Raw genomic sequence first — 20746 nt, forward strand, 5'->3', positions numbered from 1 at the left:
TTACAAAGAGTCTCTAAGCACCCATGGATGTTTTCCCCTAATCACTCACCAGCCTGCATAGCACACGCATTATGTTTTTTTTCTCCTTCCACCTGCCCCAGTACCAGTAGTCTCTCATTCAGAGATGTAATTCCAAAGCAGCAACTCAGACTCACGCCTCCTATAAAGACATAGGGTAGAATCAAATTGCAGCCTCACATTTTATAAATTCCCATGACACATGGTGGAGTACACTGTACTACAGGAAGAAATGTTTCTCCTGTTCATATGGAAAAAACATTACTTTTCTCAGCCCCCTCAGTCATGTTAGGATGGAAGAGCATTGCTCCCTTTATTCAGTACTGAACAACTGGTAAATCCTGAAAATAAATTTGGCCTTGTGTCTTCTGATTTTTTTTCTCCTGAAAGAAGTGTTTTTAACCCCAGTTTGAATCAGATGATTGAAAAGGTTTCCCTTTTCTTTCTTTTTTTTTTTTTTTAAAAAGGTAGTTTTCTACATTATAAAAGGGAAACAGCAGATTTACTTACTTAGCAAAGCAGCTTAAACATCTGCAAAATAAGACTGCCAACTTTCTGTTCACCAGCTGAAGGCTTTTACAACTATTTATATCCTTATGTTTTGACTTTCCTCCCACACTATGGAAAAAGGTTCCCTGCATCACTGTTAAATGAACCTCAGGTGGGAGGAGGAGTGGACAAGTAGCAGCTGCCTGCATAAAGAGGGTGAGTAGAGGACTTGGTTAGTTTTTTGCTGGGTTGTAAGTAGCAGCAGCATCAGCAGTATTGGACATGAGTGTTTGGGCCTCTTAAGGGGGGGGAGGGGAGGGGGTGGGAATAGCTTAGAGGGGATTTTGTTTGATAGTTTGGTTTGGCGCTTTTTTTTTTTTGGGTTTTTTTTTTTTTTTTTTTTTTTGTTGTTGTTATTGTTGTTTGGTTTTTGGTTTTTTTTTTTTCCTGTTTTGTTTTGGTTGTTTGTTTGCTTCCCAGCACCTCTCTCCTTCTCAAAGGTTAAAGTGGTTCTTTGGCCTGAGGGAGTCTACAGGCTTTTTGGTGCTTTCAAGAGCTGCACAGGCCACCTGAGGTGGCAGTGAAGATGCCTCCAGTGTTCCTAAAACATTCTGAAGCTCTAGGCTGAACTGTGTTTGTAACAGGTCTCAAAATAATTTTTTTTGTAACTTTGAAGTGCTTGAGTCTTCTAAAGAGCTGAGCTTCTAGGTTTTCTGATTTATTATAGTCTTATAAGCTATGTGTGATAGTGTTACATTGCTTGCAAGTATTAGTTAACTGAGGAGGCATCTAAGTGTGGGAGGAAGTTCTGTCTTGTGAATTTTATATGGCTCTGAATGCAAAGTTGCGCATAAGGATTTTGGTGGGGTTGTTTTTGCTACCTATCATTTGGTTTAAGCGTAGGAAGCAGGGTGTCACTGAAATACTAGGTTTACTATGTTAGCTGCTGTTGTCCTTAAGTATAGTATAAATTACAAATCCTGACTTGAGTTCTTATTGTAATGTGTAACAATGCATGCATTTGCATTAGGAAGTGCTTTCTTCATGAAGCATTAAGCATCTGATTTGTGGAGCCTTGTTTGGTTTGGGTTTTTTCCTGGGGTCCCCCCCAGCCTTTCTTTTTTTGTGTGTGGCTTCTTGTTCAAGGCTAATTCACTGGAGGCTTTTTTTTTGTTTAATTGGCTGGAATACTACTTATGGATATGTATGTGCCTAAGACTACTGAAGTCCTGTAGCTTTAGAGCATGTTACAAGGTTGCCTTGAAGGACAAATATTGAGAGCTGTGTACAAAAGCTTGCTTAGCAAATCCTAGCTGAAATATTTGACCTTGATAACAATGCCACTTCTCTACTTTCTGTTTGGAACACAGCAGATTTCTTTTGGAAGGATATGTTTTCTTTGGGCAGGGAGAAGAATGTCTACTTAATTCAGGCAGAGTATAAAAATAATTAACTCATACAGTTTTAAAGGTGGTTGATAATGATCACTTCTCTCTTTCAGTGTTTAAGGAACAATGAATACTGCCTCAACTTCAGCAAGTGGATCATGTTCCACAAACCATCCAAGATTCTTTTTTTATGCACAGACATCAGCTAAACGGCCTTATCCAAATCCATGGTACCTCAGTTATGCATATCGCCCATACTGTTTATCTGCTCCAGGTAAGGTAAACAGCAGCTCTCTGTGGGATCTTTGCTTAGTTAGTTACTTACTTCTTTCCTCCACTCTTGCATTATCTGTGTTAGTGAGCCTCTTGGGAGTTTAACTAATACTTAATCATATTTTTGACAACTGTAGCACTACATTAATTCTGCCTTATATATGTAGCTTGTGTGGTGGAAAGCATCTGTTCTGGAGAATGGAAGCTAAGCAAAATACTAAGTAATGGTCATCCTGCTGACACAGAGCTCAAGAATATGCTTAGCAATTAATACATGGGTATATATGAATTCTGTGTGTGCATATGTGATAGGTATGGATAAATATAAGCTTAAGAAAATAAGAAAAATATTGTTAAATACACCTTGTAAGTCTTATACCTATGTGAACTTCTATTTGGAGCTGTGTTTTTTTCAAAGACAATATTATAGCAATAGTCTGTGATAGCCAAAAAAAGTACAGAAAACAACTTGGTGAATATTCTGAAGGATGAAATCAAGCTCTGGTTAAAGTGTAGGTGTTGGGATAAGCTATGCCCTAACAAAGAACTCTGAATTTCTGGACCAGATTTGCTTCTAAAATTTGAAAGCTAGTGTGTTTTATTTACTGATGTGTCTGATCTTGTAGCTGTCCCTGTCTATGCAAGTAAATCTGATTCAGGAAGACTTATTTCAGAAAGATGATATATTTGTCTTTTCTTTCTGTTGCCAATGTCTAGGCTTCTCAAGTGGAAATCCATATTGTCAATTTTATTCTGTTGCACTCCATGAATCCCCAGGATTTCTTATTCCACAGCATCTTGTGCATGCAAGAATTAATAGAAGGCCTTACTTTAATGCTGTCCCACCTTCCCCTATGTCTTGTCGTGCAACAAGATTTAGACATTATAATAGCCCTGGGAAGAAAATGGAGACAAAAGAAACACAGACCGATCCTAGACAGCCTGAAAACAAGCAAAAAAGACAGCAAGATATCTGTACAGAAATGAAAGGTTGTGATGCAGAAAATATAGCCCGTGTTTCTCCTGGTATAGGTACAAAGACTGAAAGTACTTCAGAGAAACAAGATTCATGTAGGTCTTCTATTGTAGTAGACAGAGAGTTTCACGATAAGAACCCTGCCACCTCTACACAGTATAGAAATCTTCCTACTGGAAGCTATGCCTTTGAGAAGGAAGAAGTGAGGATAGAATACGGAAATAGTTCTCCAGCTATTCAGCTGTGGAAGTCCTTTAAAGAAACAATCCCGTTGTGTGATGTAGCAAGTAGTAAATCAGTTCCAGAGAATATAGTGCCACATTACTTATTTTCTGCTAGCTCATGTGAAGGTATGATATATGGCCCTCATGAAGGGGAGAATAGGCTGCCAGAAACTTCCTTAGATGGGAAAAAAGCTGTTGTCACCTCCAACCAGGATGCTGAAACTGTGCAAGAGAGAGATGTCCAAAATAATGAAGTGAAGCTGGATGCAGAAAAGCTGTCAAAATCTCTTCCAGGTGAAACCATGGCAGTGCAAATCACAGAGTTGGCAAAATCCATTGGCATAGATCAACCAGTGGTAATAACTAAGAAGTCTAGCACTAAAAGGTCTGCACAATCAAAAACTTCCCAAGAAGAGCCCAGCTTTATTCAAGCAGGACTAATTCCATCTAATGTGGAGGTAATGAGTGACTTTCAGCAGAAAAAGCTGAATTTAAGCCACAGTGCAACCAACAAAAGTCAGACAGAAAAAAGTACTTGGTGTGAGAAATCAATTGAGAAGTTTGCTCCCTCAAGCAGCTGGCTGGCCTGTTTGGACAGTATGGACACAAACGACAATGTTTGTTTTCCACAAAAGAAGTGTCAAAGTGTAATCAGTCTGTCTTCTGATGACATGTCCTCTAGAGAGGAAGGCTCATCAATCGATAGTGTTCCAGTGTCTTATTTTGTGCCTGACTATGTGCTTCAGAAGAGCATGCATACCTTTCAGAAAAGTACAGAGGGTTTAGAGAACAAGGAAATCAAAAGTGGTGGATCCCTTAATGTAGATGAAGTGGTAGGAAAGGAGCAGGTGAACAGCTCAAATGACCAAGATTTCAACTCTTCAAAAACAAAGACCAAAGTGGCTTCCAGTAAAGGTAGAAAGCTGGGAGCCCTTCCTAGGTCCTCTAGTAGGAAAGAAATCTGTTTTCTCAACAAAAAAGCAACTAAGAGTTTATCAGAAGTTGAAGACTCTGAAAGATATTCTGTGAAGGGAGAAGAGGAAGAAGATGAAGAGGATGAGTACGAGGAGGAAGAGGATGATGACATGAATGAAATTGAGTATTTCTTTCAAGAAGCCCCTCCATATGGCATCTTGAGGCCAAGAAAAGGAGATTTCTATGAAGTTGGCCAGAGAGTGCTTTGGAAATCACCTAAAAATGCTGTACCAGCACAATTAATTAGCTGGCCTCCTCAAGAGAAAATAAAAACTAGGAGTGGGGTTGTTGAAAGTATTGGTGTAGTTTGCAAGCCAAAGAAGAGAGAACAAGATGAAGTTGTATACAGTGACCATGGGTATTATCGAAGAAAGAGGCCTATGACAAAAAGAGAAGGACTTGAACACCAGCGAATGCTACGGAAATTCTTGGGAGGTGAGCTAATTGCTAAGGACGAAGTGATGATTAGTAACATACACAAAGAACACAGAACTGCAGTTTCCAATTGTAGTTTAAACTAGTTGGAAGATTAGAACATGTTGTAGCTTCAAATTTGGCTAAGAGCCAGAAGTCCTGCAGAATACTTCCTGAAGCAGAGGAAGTTTGCTGCAACTTTTTACCTATTGCACAAGGACTCTGCATTTTCACAATTAGCAGAGAATAATGCAGAAACTCTCCTTTGTGTTAGATTTGATTTACTTAACTCTCTGACATTAGTGGAAATTTATTAATTTGTAATGTTTAAGGTAATTTGGATTATGTGTTTACTGTTGCTTAATATCTAAATTCTGCATTTAAGTTTATACAGTCTGACTCTCCTATCACAGACTAATTCTGGGTGTATTAAACAGAATTAAGTTCACTATAATCTGGTGGACATACCCTGTATAACTTCCCTGCAGCAGAGGAGTCCATTCTTTTTTAAAATTGCAGCTGCTGCTCTCTTTTAGCAAAAAAGTGGTTTGTATTTTTGAAAAAATATGTAAAACTATTAAATTTGACCTGGAAAAGGACATCTTATCCAACATAAATACTCCTAGAAATTGGATTAATTTAAACTGAGAACAAGAAGAGTTATCAGTTTGCAACTGGTTATGTAGATATTTCAGTAGGTGGCTGCTGCTTAGTAGAGTCTGTATTGTGGAAAACAATCAAAACAGGGTGATTTACTTCTAATAGCAGGCTTAGTGTTCTTAAACTTTATCTTCTTTGCTCAGAATCTGTAGACTTAATGTGTAACTTGCAATTTTTGGTTAGTGTACTCTCCAGAAAACTGTTCCCATTTCAACAGACTCCTACAATCAGATCCAGTATCTGGCTTTGCATTCTGGCTTGTGTATCAAACAGTACATCAGCATTATCAAGACTGAATACTGAACTTATACGTAATATATATATTTTAAATTTTCATTAGGAAGGCTGTTAAAGGAGAACATGGGGATACCACCTGAAGAGTACTGGATTAGAAGTGGTGCTAAACCCAGATTTACCAGCCAAATACGTGGTAGTTTCTCACCCCCAGCAAAGAGTAAAGAACAAGGTACAACTCTCCCTGTGTGTTTTTGTTCTTAAGGAACAGTCAAAATAATATGATACAAAATAGCAAGCATGTAATAGTTATATAATATTTGAAAATAAAACTAATCCTTGTTGCTTTGATATTAATTAAATGCCTGTCAGCCAATGTATTTTGGATATGTTTATAGACTTCTCAAACAGAGACAAGATAATAAGGGTGCATCAGAGGTACTTCTGGGGATTTTTAAAAGGTATTATAGGAAACAAAAGCATTAAATGCTTTGATGTGGCCAAAGCAAACCCTTTCTTTGTGCAAAGTTACTGCCATAAACTGTAATATTAATTCTTTATTCATATAATGTTGCTTTTGATAACATATGCAGTGGTAGCTCCTAATTTTGATCAGTAAAACATACAGGGAATTCTGTGTGGTAGCTTCATATGTCAATGCTCAGAAAAAGAAGCATGGACCAACAGTTGCCCTGACACTACTAAAGAATGATCAAGCTCAAATCATTGTGATCTAGTTAAGGAAAATATGAAGAAATCTGTTATTTTAACAAAGTAAAAGCTTAGTTTCTTAGCTTATGAAGCAGAATGTTGGGGCTTTTTTCTACTTTATAGCTAATATGTTACTTGGAGTTCAGATCTGGTTTTGATGCTTTTCAAGGGTGTTTGAGCTGTTGGAACAGCTACAGAATTTGTTGTAGTGTGGGTATTGCCACTCTCCTGGGCCATGTGTTTCAAGTATCTCAGGGTCAGTCTATCAAACAATGGGGTGTGAGGCTATCTTCAGAACAGACTGATTTGCTTCTCTTCAGTTCACTGATAATATAAATCAGATTTCCTATATCAACAGCCAAGTAGACAGTGTATTCCTTAGAGTTCTTTCTTGGCGTTGCTTTCCTGCCTGAGCATATTGGTGTTTGGGATTATTTGCCTATGAATTGGAGGCTTTCTATCTGCAGACTTCAGTGTTGTAGGATTTTTTTTTTTTTTTATGCTAGCTTGTTCTGTGAAAGTTGAAAACATTTTACTTTAGCAGCATTGCTCTTGGCTCCTCTACAGCAACATACAATAGCTCTGGAATAATTGTTACCTTTAACTTTCAGCATCTCTCTTCTACATCTTTGAATTCATAGATGGTACAGCAAACAGAGGATGTTTGTTCTACTCCTTGCTTACTCCTCCTCTTTTTCCATCCCAGGTAGTTTGAAGAAGTCATTGCATTCAGTGTTAGGAAGCAGGAACTGGTGGTTTCTGAACGCTGTTTGTGCCAAAGGGTGCCTCAGAAGTGCTATTAAAATTACATCCTCTTTAAAAAATGTTGCCTATATTAGCATTTGCTTTTTCAAATTAAAGTGCCTTGCAAGGAAGGAGGTTTGTCTAAACAAGATATACTCTTTTGGCAGTAGTATCACACACTAAATTTGACTTCTTGAGCAGTGTACTTGTAGTGCATACCTTCACAGGTCTGAAGCTTTTTAAAGACAATGGGTGAATTGGGTCACTTTTACACCACCAACTAGTCTTGAACACTTGAAAAGTGAACTGAAGTAGAATTATCCAGTGCACTAGGTTCATTTTTTACCACATTAACACCTATCCAAATTATGACCCAAGATACAATGCATCCAGAATTATGGCTAGACAGTGATTAAATACTGTAGATGTGTGACACTTGCTTGACATGTATAGTGTCAATTTTATCTGCTACTAAAATGGGTACAAAAAAGGGAGGGAGAAAAATAACACCACAGACCAGCTGGTAAAAGTCAAGGTTAAATTTGCCTTGAGACTATGCATTGGAGAAGCAATGCCATTTGTATCTTGTTATTTAGTGTGCCCAGTTTTGGTTATACCAAAGAAGAGAAGAATGTGCAAGCCACCTTCAAAACACAGAGACACGAGATACGAGGTGGAAGAAATGGAAATGTGGGAGCTGCCTAAACACAGTGTACATAAAGGTTGGTATACTGTGCCAAGCTACAAGAATTACTGTTCCAAGCATTTTTTTCTGTTTTGGGGAATAAACTTTCCTGGTTTGAACTGCAGGGATGTTGGATAGTTTGTGAAATAATAGCAAATGCTACATATGCAGACAAGGTGGGGGGAAGCAAGCTAAACTTTGAGCATGTAATCATCTTGCTACGAATGCCAGTGTAGCTTTGACCAGGTTAGGTTCCTTTGCTGCTTAATGTAAGGATGGGGGAGGAAATCCACACCAAAATCTGCAGTTTATTATCTGGGTTCTATGTCACTTTGCAGTATACACTTTTATTTAAGCTGCTTATCTGTCTCAGCCTAAATTATTTGTAATTTGATACAACACAAATGTATGTAGATAAGTCTTAATATGTCCAACTTTATGGAGTAGGAACTTCTGGCTATTTTGGAGGAAGACAGGGAAAAACAGTGGAGGGAAAAATCAAAATGAAGTAGGTTCAGCAGTAAGTATTCTTTTGTGCATTTGTGTGAGAGTCTGAAAACGTTATAAATTGAAATGGGTCAGTAGATCTTATCTGCTATGCTAGTATATTCTAAAGTCCAACACCATTCATGCACACTGTATCCTTGCTGAGAAGATGAGTACATATTTTTAGTATCAACCATCAGTGCCTGCAATAGGAAAAGGCAATCACTGATATCTAGTCTTTCTTTAGAAGCAAATTGACATAGTTTGGATGTGGAATATATGCATACCTTAATTTTTTTTCCTTTAGGGCATTGAACAAGGAAGTTCCTCTCTAAGGAAGAGATAATTGCAAATACTGGAGCAGAAGGGGGAGAAATAACAAGGATATGTTTTTGTATAAATCCAAGATTTGATCATTATTCTCTTGTCCATTTTGTAAGTTGCTGTTCACTCTAAAATGGCAAGAAGTGACACTGTAAAGACTGAGAACACAATTAAAATTGAATAAAATATTTAATACCAAAGTCACCTTTTTATAACTAGCACATCCACTATTTAAATAAAAAATTTCATAGAATTGCACTTAGACTTCTTGTGTTCTGTCTTTACACAGTAGCAAAAAAACTTTAGATGGCCGTGTATGTGCGCAACTGCCATTCTAGCATGACAATTATTGCTGCCCTGTTCTTAAAGTGTGCAGGATTGTGAAGCCTGTCCATGTCATCTCATAGCCATATGATGTGGACGTATGTACAAGATTATTTTTTATCAGCTGGATTTGTTTTTTGTCAAAATGTAAAGGAATATAGTTACAGCTGTATGAAGTCAAGTGCTGTTCTAAAGTTTCAAGGCAGTTCCTCAGATCTTACTCTCATGATTGGGGACTAAAACTAAAGCATTTGAGTTGATGTGATGCTTTTCTCTCCACCCCTTTTTCTCTCTATTTTTGAGTCCTTTATGGAGATCCTGAGCTGGAGAGATGGATCTGAAAGGTAAAACAATTTTTAGTGATGTGCCCTGTTTTCTGACTTCTTACTGATGACTTCTGTGACTTACTTCCAGGGACAGTATCAACTGTATCTTTATAGAACTATGATGATAAAAGTAGGTGTGTTAAGATGTCTTATGAATAATGGTCACAGACTGATCTAGATGAGGTGGATAGCTCAAAAATATGTAATTTTTTCCCCCTGTCTATGAATACAAAACAAACATCTGCTTTTTCATAAGAAAGGGTGGGGTAAATGGATAGACAGAACTTGTCTTTTCCTTCCTCTCCCATGTTCTTACTCTATCCCTAGAGTAACCTACATGGATAAAAAGGAGCATTTCCTGTGACTGTGTTCAGGTTTTGTGTCTACCTATTACTAGTTTGAGGTGTAACTGAAGTTATTCTGTTCTTAGTGAGGAGTACTGATGTTTCCTTACATGACTGATCCTTATCTCTTGGTTATTTTTAATACCACCTGTTTAATTGTTAAAGCTCTGCTATAGCTACAGCCTTTATGACAAGCTGTTAGGGGAAAGAAGCCATTGCGATGACAAGTTTTCAATGCCTTTTTACTTCAAGCAATGAAGGAAAATAAATGCAATTAAAAAATCTTACTTGGCTTCTGTGCTGCACAAAATCTCTGAACCTCAAAGACTAAAATGAGGAATTCTATCATGCAGCTTTTTTATCACCCATTTCTGCTGATAGCCTTTGCTGTATCTTTTGCTTTTCTGATAAAGGAATATTCATGACCTCACAATCAGATTACATTCTTACTTTTGGGAATGGGTAATAAAGGTACTCCAAATGATCATGCTTGTCATCCTTTTACAGTTCTTGCACTAGTCAGTGTGATTTCTACTCAGATGCAAGAAACAATGTAGGGCCTGGTGATACTCCTGAGAGGATGTGAAGGAGTAGTAGTAGGAGAGTTTACACAGCTTTTTGTCTGAAAACAAATGGTATTTTAAACTGGCTATATCTTCTATGTCACCAGTGCTATGCTCAATACTTAAAGTAGTATGCATGAATGCTCCAGTGTCCAAGAAATAATTCTTTGATGAAGTTATACACTGTGTATTCTACTCTAACAGTACTAGTCCTGTGCCATTAAGCCAAGTAGAGGATTTAGGCCTTTTTTTCCATTCAGCAGCATGGACAATTTGTGGATTGCATCTTACCTGGCTTATAGCTGAATCTAATGTTCCAGTGGGTAAAATGGCTGTGCTTTGCCGTGAAGTACAGACTGCATTTAAAAAACTTTTGAGTTCAAGCCCAGGCTCTTTTTATTCAGACAGGTAACTAAGGCACAGTGATACTTAGTTTTGCAAATGCACATACTTTTGTTCCCACTGCAGCCAGACTGACTACCCAGTGAGTGTGAACTTGTAACTGTTGCCGTACTGCATTGCCTTGGAAGTTTTCACACGCTTCCTGCAGCATCTCCTGAAAGGCAGCTGAAGAACCTATTTGCTGCTTGGCACACCAGCAACAAACTTTAGAGGCCTCTGGAACTGCCATAATGAGACGATTGTTTGGACAGACTTACTGTCTAGGGCTCAGGATTTCTCTATCATTATTTGTAGCTAATTGAAACTGCTGTTGCAAAGTGGGTGTGGTGTAATTACTGCAGTGGAGCTGTGGGTTCCGTTTGCTTAACTCTGTATTTTAATTTTCAGTTTGGTAGCACCTGGATGGCATAAAATTTTTTCTCTTTTACAATGCCTGGTGTCCTGCCTTATACTGGAAAATATTAACTACAGGTCTTTCTATTAAAATCAAACAAAGGAAGATCAGAGCCAATGGCAAAAAAAAACCAAAACCCAAATGGCTGTAACACTGAAGGCAGCCCAAGGAAAAACAAATTCATTATTGTTTCAGAATCCTTAGCTTCCCCTGACTTGCTGCCACTGGCTGTCTCACTCAAAGTCTATAAACCCCCACTAACTGAATGGCCAAATAAACAAGGAAAAGAACAGTATTTTACCTGAAATACATTTCTGACAAAAATGGTGCAGAGTATTAAGATAAAATACCTGGAAAGCTGTATGCCGTTGAGATTGGGTTTAACTGCATTTTACACTTATTTAGTTTCACGTGGCAATATAATTATGCTGTTACTATCACTTGGCCTTCAACAGAACATTCAAATGGAAATCTATGTCTACAGAGAAGGCCAGAAAACAATGTTTTTTGAACAAAAACATTAAATGGTTATTTTAAAAATAGGGCTAGTCAGTTTTTTGAGACATTAACTTTCTACCCTGCTTTTTGGCTTTACTTCTACATAGTACTGTTTTTCACTAATCTAAAGGGGTGTTGGTATTTATTTCTAGCCTATGTATTTTTTTTAAAGGACTTATCTTAAGTGACAGCTTTGGCACTGTTTAAAATGCCAAATGATGACGTGAATCATGCTTCTCAGCACTCTAGCCCTGGCTGTTAAAAGTGCTTCTATAAATCTTAGTCTATTGGAACTACTAAATTGTGAAATGCTACTTTTATGAGTTGCAGTCAAGACCTACATGTGCTATGACAGGCTTATAAAACTAATTGTTTGGGAAATAATATAGGGAGAACCAACAGGAATCAGTTATTTACATACCTTCCAGCAAAAGATTAATGATGTGTGAAATAAACTATTATGAAGCAGTGTGAAAGCCAGTTGCTACAGACAAATTAACTAATAATGAAGAATTCACTGCTGAGGAAAAGAGCAAGGTTTGTAAGCAGTGAGTGGATAGAGAAGAAAACATATATCCAAAGCCACTAAATACTGAACTGTAACCCATGATTCTAAGTACCTCTGCCACAGGTACTCTCAGCCTCTACTGCTGTTCAGTTCAGTGAAGAAACAGAAATAATAGCAGAATTTGCACTGTTCTGATGTGGAGACATCTACTAACTATGATTGGAAAGATACTGATGTAACAGACCTTTAGTTGGGCATAGAAAAATGATTTCACATCTTCAGTGTTTAAATTAGATTTTATATAAATTAGAAATAGTCTCCTCATTTATTTTTCTTAATTGTTGAAATAAACCCTGATAGTTACAAAGAGAGTTCCACTAACAAGGAAGGGGATTGCAAAGGAAAAACTGATTTTTTTTTTTTTTTATTAACTAAGCTTCAGAACAATCTTAAATGACAAAATCTAAAGTAACTGAAGACACCCTTCGGTTAGCCCTGCTCTAGACAAGTCTAAGAATTCTCTTGGAATGCATCAGGTGAGTATCAGGCTTCCAGCATCTGTTCAGTAATCTATAAAAGCATTAATCTCAGCACCAAGTGTGGCAATACAAGAATCCTAGAATGGTTTGAGTTGGCAGGGGCTGTAATGATCATCTAGCTTCAACCCCCTGCCACACACAGGGCACCTCCCACTAGACCAGGTTACTCAGATCCTTGTCCAACCTGACCAAGATAATCAGTCCATTATAGATCTCCCCATGCTATTTCAGCTGTTAAATCTTTTTCTGGTGAAAGAGCAAGGGTCTTAGAATTTGATGATGCTGCTAATAGAGGGAACTACCATGAGTCACCAGTAAGTTCCATCACAGGGAGATCTGCTAAATACAAGTGAAAATACAACTCTACCTTCAAGCTCTGGTGATACGATACAGAAAATTTTCATAAGTAGGCCTTGCTTGTTTTTCCTCAGAACACATTGCGAATGACTGGCAAGGAATGGGGGGTTATTTTTATTAAATCACTCTTAGACATCTAGGAGGGAGAAAAAGTTTAAATTTATACTTTTTCTTGTCCTCTCTTCCAAAGCTTTGAAGAAAATAAAAAATCTTTGATGCATTTTAGTCTATGGTTCCTTGATTTCATTAATATTCAGTCTACTATATTAGAGCTTTATCATGTGGGGTTTTTTCTTTCAATCTATTAAAAGACTATTCTATAGAAGTTCTTTCAAAGCAAATCTAGTTTTCTCTTTCCTTTTGCACCGTACCAATGTCCATCATCTAACTCCTCAAGTCACAGTTCTGTACTAATGGACCTTGAGGTATCAAAGAGAGTTGGTTACTGTAATGCTGTTTATAGCTATCTCCATCTTTCTGGTTGAGTCAAGATTATTTAAGAGAAAAGTGAGGTCAGTATGTAAGGTCTATTAAGTATAGAACTTTATCTTCTTCCTGCTTACAAGTTCTTTACTATTGCTCTGTGGCTTTATGCATATATTTCGAGACTATTCTGAGAGCCTCACACACTTATATTCTTGGGGGAAGATTCAAAAAAATGTTACCTCATCAAATTGAGTAAAATTAAAAAATGGGAATTTATTAACCTCAAGCCTTTTAAAAAGGAAACCTCCTTTAACTTGTATCAAAACAACTGATACTGAAGAATATGCAGAAATTGATATTTTTAATTTCTTATGTGAAAGCCCCCCTTTTTAAATATCTAAACCCTCTATCTCTTTACAGTTAACTTGAATATCTAAGATCGTTACTTGGCTCTCCCTTCTATGACTTAGACTGTAGGTGTTTCACTTTAGATGTTTCAGAACTGTGTATTAATGGTGGTGATGTTGAGATTTTGTTACACACACACACACAAAAAAAATCAAGTCTTGGTGATGCTGCAATTTTGTCTTAAAAGTAAATCCCCTTGATTACCATTTTTCCCCTGCCGCAGTACTCTTTATTTCCTTAGCTGCCAATATAAGAATACGTACACAGAACTTCAGGACGTACGCAGAGAAGAAAATACAGTACAACCTGCTCATTATAAGCACTGTAAGGGAATTCTCAGTGCTCTGCGTGGTGCAAACTGCAGTCCTGTTACAATGAGGCTTTGTATATAATAAAATAATTTCATTGAGCAAAGAGACTTCAACAGAGAGTCTGCTAATGCTGCAGGTTGGTCGGTGATCCCTTGGTGGTTGCCACTTTCTGCTGCTGGTCATGGGCAGCAATGCAGAGGCTCCATCTGACCAAGCTGGCTGACTCTCAGCATGGATTTTACAGCACAAAGATACGGTTTAATGCAGCTTTCTTCTTTCTGATTGCAGAGGGGCAGAAGAGGATGCCAGTGTAGGAAGCTGTATGCAAACACATGTATGTTCCAAGTTTAATAAACCCCTTTCTGGTGTTTTCCTCCTCATTCTTTGTATCTTTCCTTGCAGTTCACATGTAGGGAGGCCAATGAGCATGCAGCAGGTGCCTGCTGTCAGTCAGATTCTGACTTGTCATTAGATTTGGATGATTTATGCTTCCTCTTTTTCTTCTTCTTCTTTTCTTTCTTTTTCTTTTCCTTTTTTCTCTTTTTCTTCTTGTGCTTATGTTCTGAGGAAGTGGAGCTGCTGCCATCTTCATCATCCTCATCACTGCTATCAGATTCTGAGGTAGAGTCCTCCAGGAGCTGCTTCAGTTGCTGTATCCTGAGTTTAAAATATATGAATGAGAATCCTTTCTAGCTCTCCTCTACCTCTAGTAATTTATCCTGGCTTTTGTCTTTCCTTCCTGGCTTGAGGAATGGAAGCTGCATACAAAGGGCAGGGGATCGCTTCCTCTTTTGCTTAATTAGACTCTCATGTACAGATAATATCATGGACTGATAAAAGCAACTCCTTTGAGACAAGCAGACGTTCTGCTTTGAAGGACTTTCCATCCCATTGCATAGGGAAGGCAGATTAGCTTATTGGCTTATTTATGTGTGCAAAATAATAAGGCAACAGCTATCACCAGCCTACCTGGTGATAAGAAGTTCTATGCTTATCCCTACAGAAACATATTAGGAATAGGGTATTACGACATTCATTGCCCTGCTGATACAGAGAGGATGTCAGTGAAGCTAACAGAGTAGGCTCTACTTTGGAAGCAAAAGTATTTTTGAAAGGCACTCTTCCTTTGAACTTTCAAGGATTACTGGCAAATAGGAACAAAGTATTTACTTATTTTATTGTTATCTTCTGTATCCTCTTCAAGGATTTCTCTCCAAGAGTGCTGCTCTATGGGCTACCTATAGTTTGTTCAGTTATCCCACTGAAGCAGTTCAAGCAAGAAAGCATAAAAAACTACCACTTTATATACTAAATAATGACCTCACAAAAGTAGCAATATCAGATGCCCAGAACTACCTTTCTAAATCTTCCCTTCATTTCTACTGAAAGCATTCTGACAAACCAAGTTTTAGAAAACATCTCAGTGAAATCAATGAAAGAAAAAAAAATTAGGCTTTTTTCAGGCCTAAACCAAAACCACACCTAAGTACCTTAATATTATGGCATAAATCCATACAACTGCTTTTTAAACTTTGTTTTGGGGAAAATACAGAAGCTAAAGAATTAAAGTGATTGGAAGTACTTAAGAGAGATTATTTAGACAGTAGAAATGTATTAGTCTCTCAACATAAAGAAACTGCCATTAAAAAAATTATCTGAGCTAAAAGTAAGCTTCTGTAAAAAGGTCACCTATACATTAGTGCCACATTACCAAAATAAAAACTAAATTGAAAATGCAGTTTGCTACAGACACACTCACCTCTTTTCTTTTTCATGATGCTTATTTTCCCTTATTATATCATACATTGGATCTTCGTGTGCCTTGAAAATGGAAAACAGGAAATACAATGTTATCATCAATGGTTTTATTTCCTAAAAAAATAAACCAAAACAACCAAATAAATGCAAGAGGCTTTTATCAAAAGATAGAATATGCTTAGCAAGCTCACTGTCAGACTTAGCACTATTCACCTGAACTGGTATGCTTGCTCTAGAGAAAGGTTATCTAGCTACATCTCCAAAGAAGTGGACTCTCCTTAAGTATATATATCTCTACCTCTCCAATCACAGCCAGCTATGAGAATCCCATACATAATCTATGGGAATATCTAGACATAGATGGAATACTCAAGTTCAGAATAATGAGCTGTACCCTTATGGTACATTTAAAAAATCTGGATATAAACAAACAGGAATACAGAAGCACAAAATAAAGGACACATGAATAATGAAGTTGGAGCTGTCCTACCATGCTATGCACTACCATTAATGATGCTTAAATCAAATTAAACGGGCATTGCAGCAAAAGATAGCTGTGAAGGAAGACAGCAAATAAACTTTGCAGACATATAAAGTTGGTTCATGCCATGCAAGAACGCAGAAACAAGGTGGGGTGTTCATTTCTGTTAGAAGACTAAGCAAACAAGTCCAAGATGCTGACCAGAGGTGGGAATTGAAATGTCAGGAGCAAATGAAAGATGTTGGGAATGCTCCATGAAGGGCCTTGGACATACAAGAAGAGTTTGGTGAAGCCTGAGGGAAATGAAGGATAGATGCAGTCTGGTCATGAGAAAGGGCTAAAAATAGTCTTTGCAGTTGCATGCAATCAGCACAAATCCAGAATCTGGACAGACTAAGCCAAGATTACATTTTTTAAGGATAGAAATGAGGACATAAGACATGAGGTGATGACAGCTTGAAATATAGGTTAATGATGCAAAGCAACAGAAATAGTTAAAGAGATCACACAGGAAGAATCTGCAGAACTGAGATGTAGCTTCATGTAGCAAGAGATCAGACTTGTAGACAATGACTGGACTACAGACCTAGACAACAGCATTCGTGACGTGGTTGTTCACAGTGAGAGCAGAAGGCTTGAAGCAGCTGTAATGTGGGCAGCTCAAGCTTGACTAAACATTTTTTGTTATGTTGACATTTTAATCACAAAAAAAAAAATAATATATAATGGTTGAAGGTTCTTGAAGATTTCCAATTTATATGTAAAAACTACTAGTTTTCCCCTTGAAGAGTAGATTTTCTGCAAAGTAGTCAAACATCCAACACACTTGTAGCTTTTTCTTTATTAGGAGATTTTCAGCATCTATATTATACTAGAGACAGAGGAAAAGTCCTTAATAAAGCATCATCTAACATCATCTTCAGTTGCAAGATTATACATTATCAGTACTAAAACATACAAGTAGTAATACTACATTATTGGTACTCACTACTCTAAATTGTTCCAATTTCTGATTGCCTTTAATAAAGAATGGGCATTCCTTATCTCCTGTTCTGTGTCCATAACGTTTACATCTCCAACCTTTAAAAAAAAAAGCAGCAGTGAGACAGATCAGAAGCAGCATAAAAAGCCAAAAACACATTTCTGCAAAATATTTTCAATCTGCTGGAAGAAACAGAGATACAACTAGTATGTTGATAAATGGAATGTCCATAAAATACAAGGCTACTACAGCCTTCAAGATACTGGTTGCTTTTTTATCAATCTGATGTCAATCTACCTGGAATTCATCATCTGTCCACCAGACATTTTGCCCTCCCCCAGTGTAAATGGATGGATATATGATGGTCCAATGACATCTGGAATATTTTCACAGTCTTACACTGCATAACTTTGACTTCTTTTCCCAAAGGCATCCAAAGCCCTTTTGTTGGGGCATGTGCCAGGAATTCTCGTGCACTTTCATTGCCCGGTACATCAGGTATGCAGTCTTCTGGTTTTGTTTCATTCTCCTACAAAAAAAACCAAAAAAACCTGCCTTTTTTAACTTTGCAAAATTAATTCTTCAAGTGTACAAACCTTTACTTAACAGGAAACATATTTCCCCCATTACCTTTTTATCTTGTAACACACAAAGGATCTAAAATACTTGACCTTTTCTTTTTCTCTCACCCTTGAATTTGGCAGCCAGAACTTCGCTGCACAGGAATTTCATTCTTTCCCATCTCCATTTTAGTAATTTCTTTAAATAAATAACAGAAATGAAAACTTAAAGCAGAGACTTTGTTATCCTCTTGCTGCTACTAAGACATAACAATTACAAGGAAGCCTTTACAAAATAGAGCAGTTATTTTTTAGGTTAAAAGCATTACTTTATTGCTAAGGTACATAAATTTGGCAAAAGTAATGATCATGATGAAAGAATTATTACAGCCTAAGCAATAGAGAAGACTCCTGAAAAGATTCAAACAAAAAGGAGACCTTTTCCATAAACAGCTCCCCTCTATCCACACTATTAAAAACTGTATGAAGTGTGCTAAGAGATGATGAAAGACCTGGCCTCCTTCTATCTGATTCTGGGCATTTCATCCTGAATCTCCAAGACAAAGTGGTCAACTTTTAATGATTCTCTGAGATTTTCCTGGGAAATACTTACTTCTCTCTGTAATTTATCTAGGTAACACAGACACTTAAACACATTTTCTGAAAATCCCTCATAATCCTAAAAAATTACTGCTATTTACCAACCTTAATTAGCCCAGGGGGAGGTTTCTCATAGCTGAAAAGCAATAGAAATATTGTTACTCTGCAGCTTAACACAGACAAATAAATTGAATAAAATGCAGTTTTTCAGTGGTATTGAGTTAAAACCTTCAGTTCACATTTTTCCTTAAATTTTATCCTATAACTAATAACTAAGAACTACAGCAGAACACGGATACAGCAAGCTGAGAGACCACATTTATCATATTAGTACATGTCTCTTGTAAACATCCTTCAGATTCACATCCTTGTGGGAACACAACTACTTCCTGGGGATATGGAGTATATTTGATATAGCTTCAGTTACCATACATGCATAACTCTCTTCTCTTTTTCTGCTGCATCCCTCCCTGAGGTCTGAACTTCTTTACTCCAGCATGGCTGAATCATAGACACATGTCATCAGACTGTTCCCTACATCTAGCTTTGCCAGCCAAACCTAATACATAATAACTTCATCATCTTCTGTGTATCAAACTTAAAGACATAGCCCGACTGACCAAAGTACCATATTTCCTGTAGCATTTCTTTGGGTTAACAGCAGATAAAACATTTGTTAAAATCGAAGCAGCAAACAGGTACTACATAGAGCACACAGCATGCATGAGAGAATGCATGTGCTAAGCAATTAAATGCCAAGGCAATATGAAATGGTCCCAGAGGTAAAGAATACACATTACTTAGAAAGATGCAGGTCCATATAACTGTATTTGTATTTTTTCCCCCTCAAATCTCATCTGCATTTAAACAGATACACTGTTTCTTGTAAACTGCCGTCTTAGTGAAAGTGTAGAGAAATCTTAGAAGAGAATGGAGATTTTTTGGTTTTGTTTTTCAATGGCACAGAAGAATGGCACTGTGCAGGCCCAGAGTTGCAAAATCTTCTGCTTTATAGAATATTCTTTTCAATAGGACTTTCCAGACATTATCCACATATTAACTCAGCAGGACACGAAACATCTGTACTGGCTGTGCATCACTTTAGGCCGTAAGTTTGATGGCATAGGCGATATTTCATTGGCTTAGCTGTGTGCACACACTCCTACATACCTATAGGATTGTTAGGCACAATCATATTAATACAATAAGAACAGCAGGGAAAAGATGGTTAAAGTATGTCCGTCCCATTCTTATAACAATAACTTCAGAGTGCCGTTTGGTGCACTGATTTTCACTTCCACGCAGACAAGACAAAAACAAAATCATGTTCTTGTGTACCTTCTGATCTTTTTTATTCCACTAAAGCAATAACTCCTTTTCAGTGAAATAACATAAACCTTTTACAGCACCTTTTTATCCCAGATTATTTTTCTTATTTATTTTTTTTTTCGGTGCATTGGTACATTCCAGTGGAACTACCTCTGCTCCTATGCTGTATCTCTCAGACTTGGAGAAACCAGGGAGAATCCCTTCTGTGCCCCAACAAGCCCTTCATAAGTCATCAAGCAACTCTGCAAGTGGCCCCGAAGCCCTCCTGCCGACTCACCCTTAAGGGGACGGGGAGGAATAATCGCACCCTCCCCCAAAAAAACCCAAACCCCGCACTGGAAACGAGCCCCAAATGCCGGCGGGGTGTGCTCAGGGCAGAGCCAGGGCGGGAGCCGCGGGCAGCCTCCCCTCCTCCGCTCCTTACAAAGACTCCAGGTGCTGGATCTTCTGAAGCTGCTGCTCCTCCTGCCTCTTCCGCTTCCTCTCATGCCGGTCCTGGGTCCTGCCGCCGCTCGCCGTGGGCTCCGCATAGTTCCTGGCCCGCGCCTGGCTGCCCCTTGCCGCCTCCTCCTGCTCCGCTCCATCCTCATCGTCCTGCCCCCTCGGCGCCCGCTGGGCCATAGGCACGGCGGCCACAGCCGCGGCGGACGGCGGTGCCCCGGTGACGCCCCCTCCCCGCCCTCCGCATCCCGGCTTCCGGCCGAACGCCGACTTCCGGCGGCGGAGGGGGCGTGTAGCCCGCCCTTCACGGGCCAGGCTGCAGTCCGGGCTCCCCACGCCGCAGCCTCAGGCACTCCGGCACTTCACCGAGGGTTAGGAATAACGTACGGAGTGTTATATGTTTAAAATTAAAAAAAAATACTCAAAAGCTACTTTCCAGTCATTCCTTCCTTGCTGGAGAGCCACTACTCCAATCGGGCGAGACTCCACCTGGAGTGCTGCATCCAGCTCTGTCCCCAGCGCAGGAAGTACATACAACTTGGAGCAAGTTCAGAGGAGGCCACCAAGTTCATTAGAGGAATGGAGCATCTTTCC

The 20746-nt window shown here is 38.4% G+C and overlaps 2 protein-coding genes across 3 annotated transcripts; one reads left to right on the forward strand and one right to left on the reverse strand.

Moving 5' to 3' along the window:
• Positions 1 to 366: 366 nt before the first annotated feature.
• LOC134051605 (uncharacterized) lies at positions 367 to 8592 on the forward strand. Its single transcript, XM_062505499.1, has 5 exons — positions 367 to 2169; positions 2886 to 4778; positions 5758 to 5883; positions 7703 to 7828; positions 8585 to 8592. The coding sequence occupies exons 1-5, from the start codon at positions 2022 to 2024 to the stop codon at positions 8590 to 8592; spliced, it is 2301 nt and encodes a 766-aa protein (XP_062361483.1). The 5' UTR covers positions 367 to 2021.
• A 5304-nt stretch (positions 8593 to 13896) lies between these two features.
• Positions 13897 to 20359, reverse strand: RP9 (RP9 pre-mRNA splicing factor). 2 transcript variants are annotated; one of them, XM_062509674.1, is made up of 6 exons: positions 20136 to 20359; positions 18488 to 18518; positions 17622 to 17751; positions 17229 to 17320; positions 15761 to 15822; positions 13897 to 14658 (listed from the first exon to the last, which is right to left on the reverse strand). In XM_062509674.1, the coding sequence occupies exons 1-6, from the start codon at positions 20330 to 20332 to the stop codon at positions 14448 to 14450; spliced, it is 723 nt and encodes a 240-aa protein (XP_062365658.1). In that variant the 5' UTR covers positions 20333 to 20359; the 3' UTR covers positions 13897 to 14447. The 2 variants fall into 2 exon arrangements, 1 of the variants encoding a protein (XP_062365658.1); XR_009934008.1 differs by lacking the exon at positions 20136 to 20359 and having other exon boundaries at positions 14583 to 14658; positions 16827 to 17751; positions 18488 to 20120.
• Positions 20360 to 20746: the final 387 nt, after the last annotated feature.

The sequence above is a fragment of the Cinclus cinclus genome, chromosome 1, assembly GCF_963662255.1.
Source record: "Cinclus cinclus chromosome 1, bCinCin1.1, whole genome shotgun sequence".
NCBI lineage: Eukaryota > Metazoa > Chordata > Aves > Passeriformes > Cinclidae > Cinclus > Cinclus cinclus.

What these genes read in the sequence shown, in the direction of transcription:
- LOC134051605 (XM_062505499.1), top strand. Translation starts at nt 2,022, where the DNA reads ATGAATACTGCCTCAACTTCAGCAAGTGGATCATGTTCCACAAACCAT. An exon ending in GCTACGGAAATTCTTGGGAG is followed by an intron (nt 4,779 to 5,757) that starts GTGAGCTAATTG and finishes AATTTTCATTAG; the next exon opens with GAAGGCTGTTAAAGGAGAAC. An exon ending in AGCAAAGAGTAAAGAACAAG is followed by an intron (nt 5,884 to 7,702) that starts GTACAACTCTCC and finishes CTTGTTATTTAG; the next exon opens with TGTGCCCAGTTTTGGTTATA.
- RP9 (XM_062509674.1), bottom strand. Translation starts at nt 20,332, where the DNA reads ATGGCCCAGCGGGCGCCGAGGGGGCAGGACGATGAGGATGGAGCGGAG. An exon ending in ATCCAGCACCTGGAGTCTTT is followed by an intron (nt 18,519 to 20,135) that starts GTAAGGAGCGGA and finishes ATTGCTTTTCAG; the next exon opens with CTATGAGAAACCTCCCCCTG. An exon ending in CTCCCCCTGGGCTAATTAAG is followed by an intron (nt 17,752 to 18,487) that starts GTTGGTAAATAG and finishes TTTTTTTTGTAG; the next exon opens with GAGAATGAAACAAAACCAGA.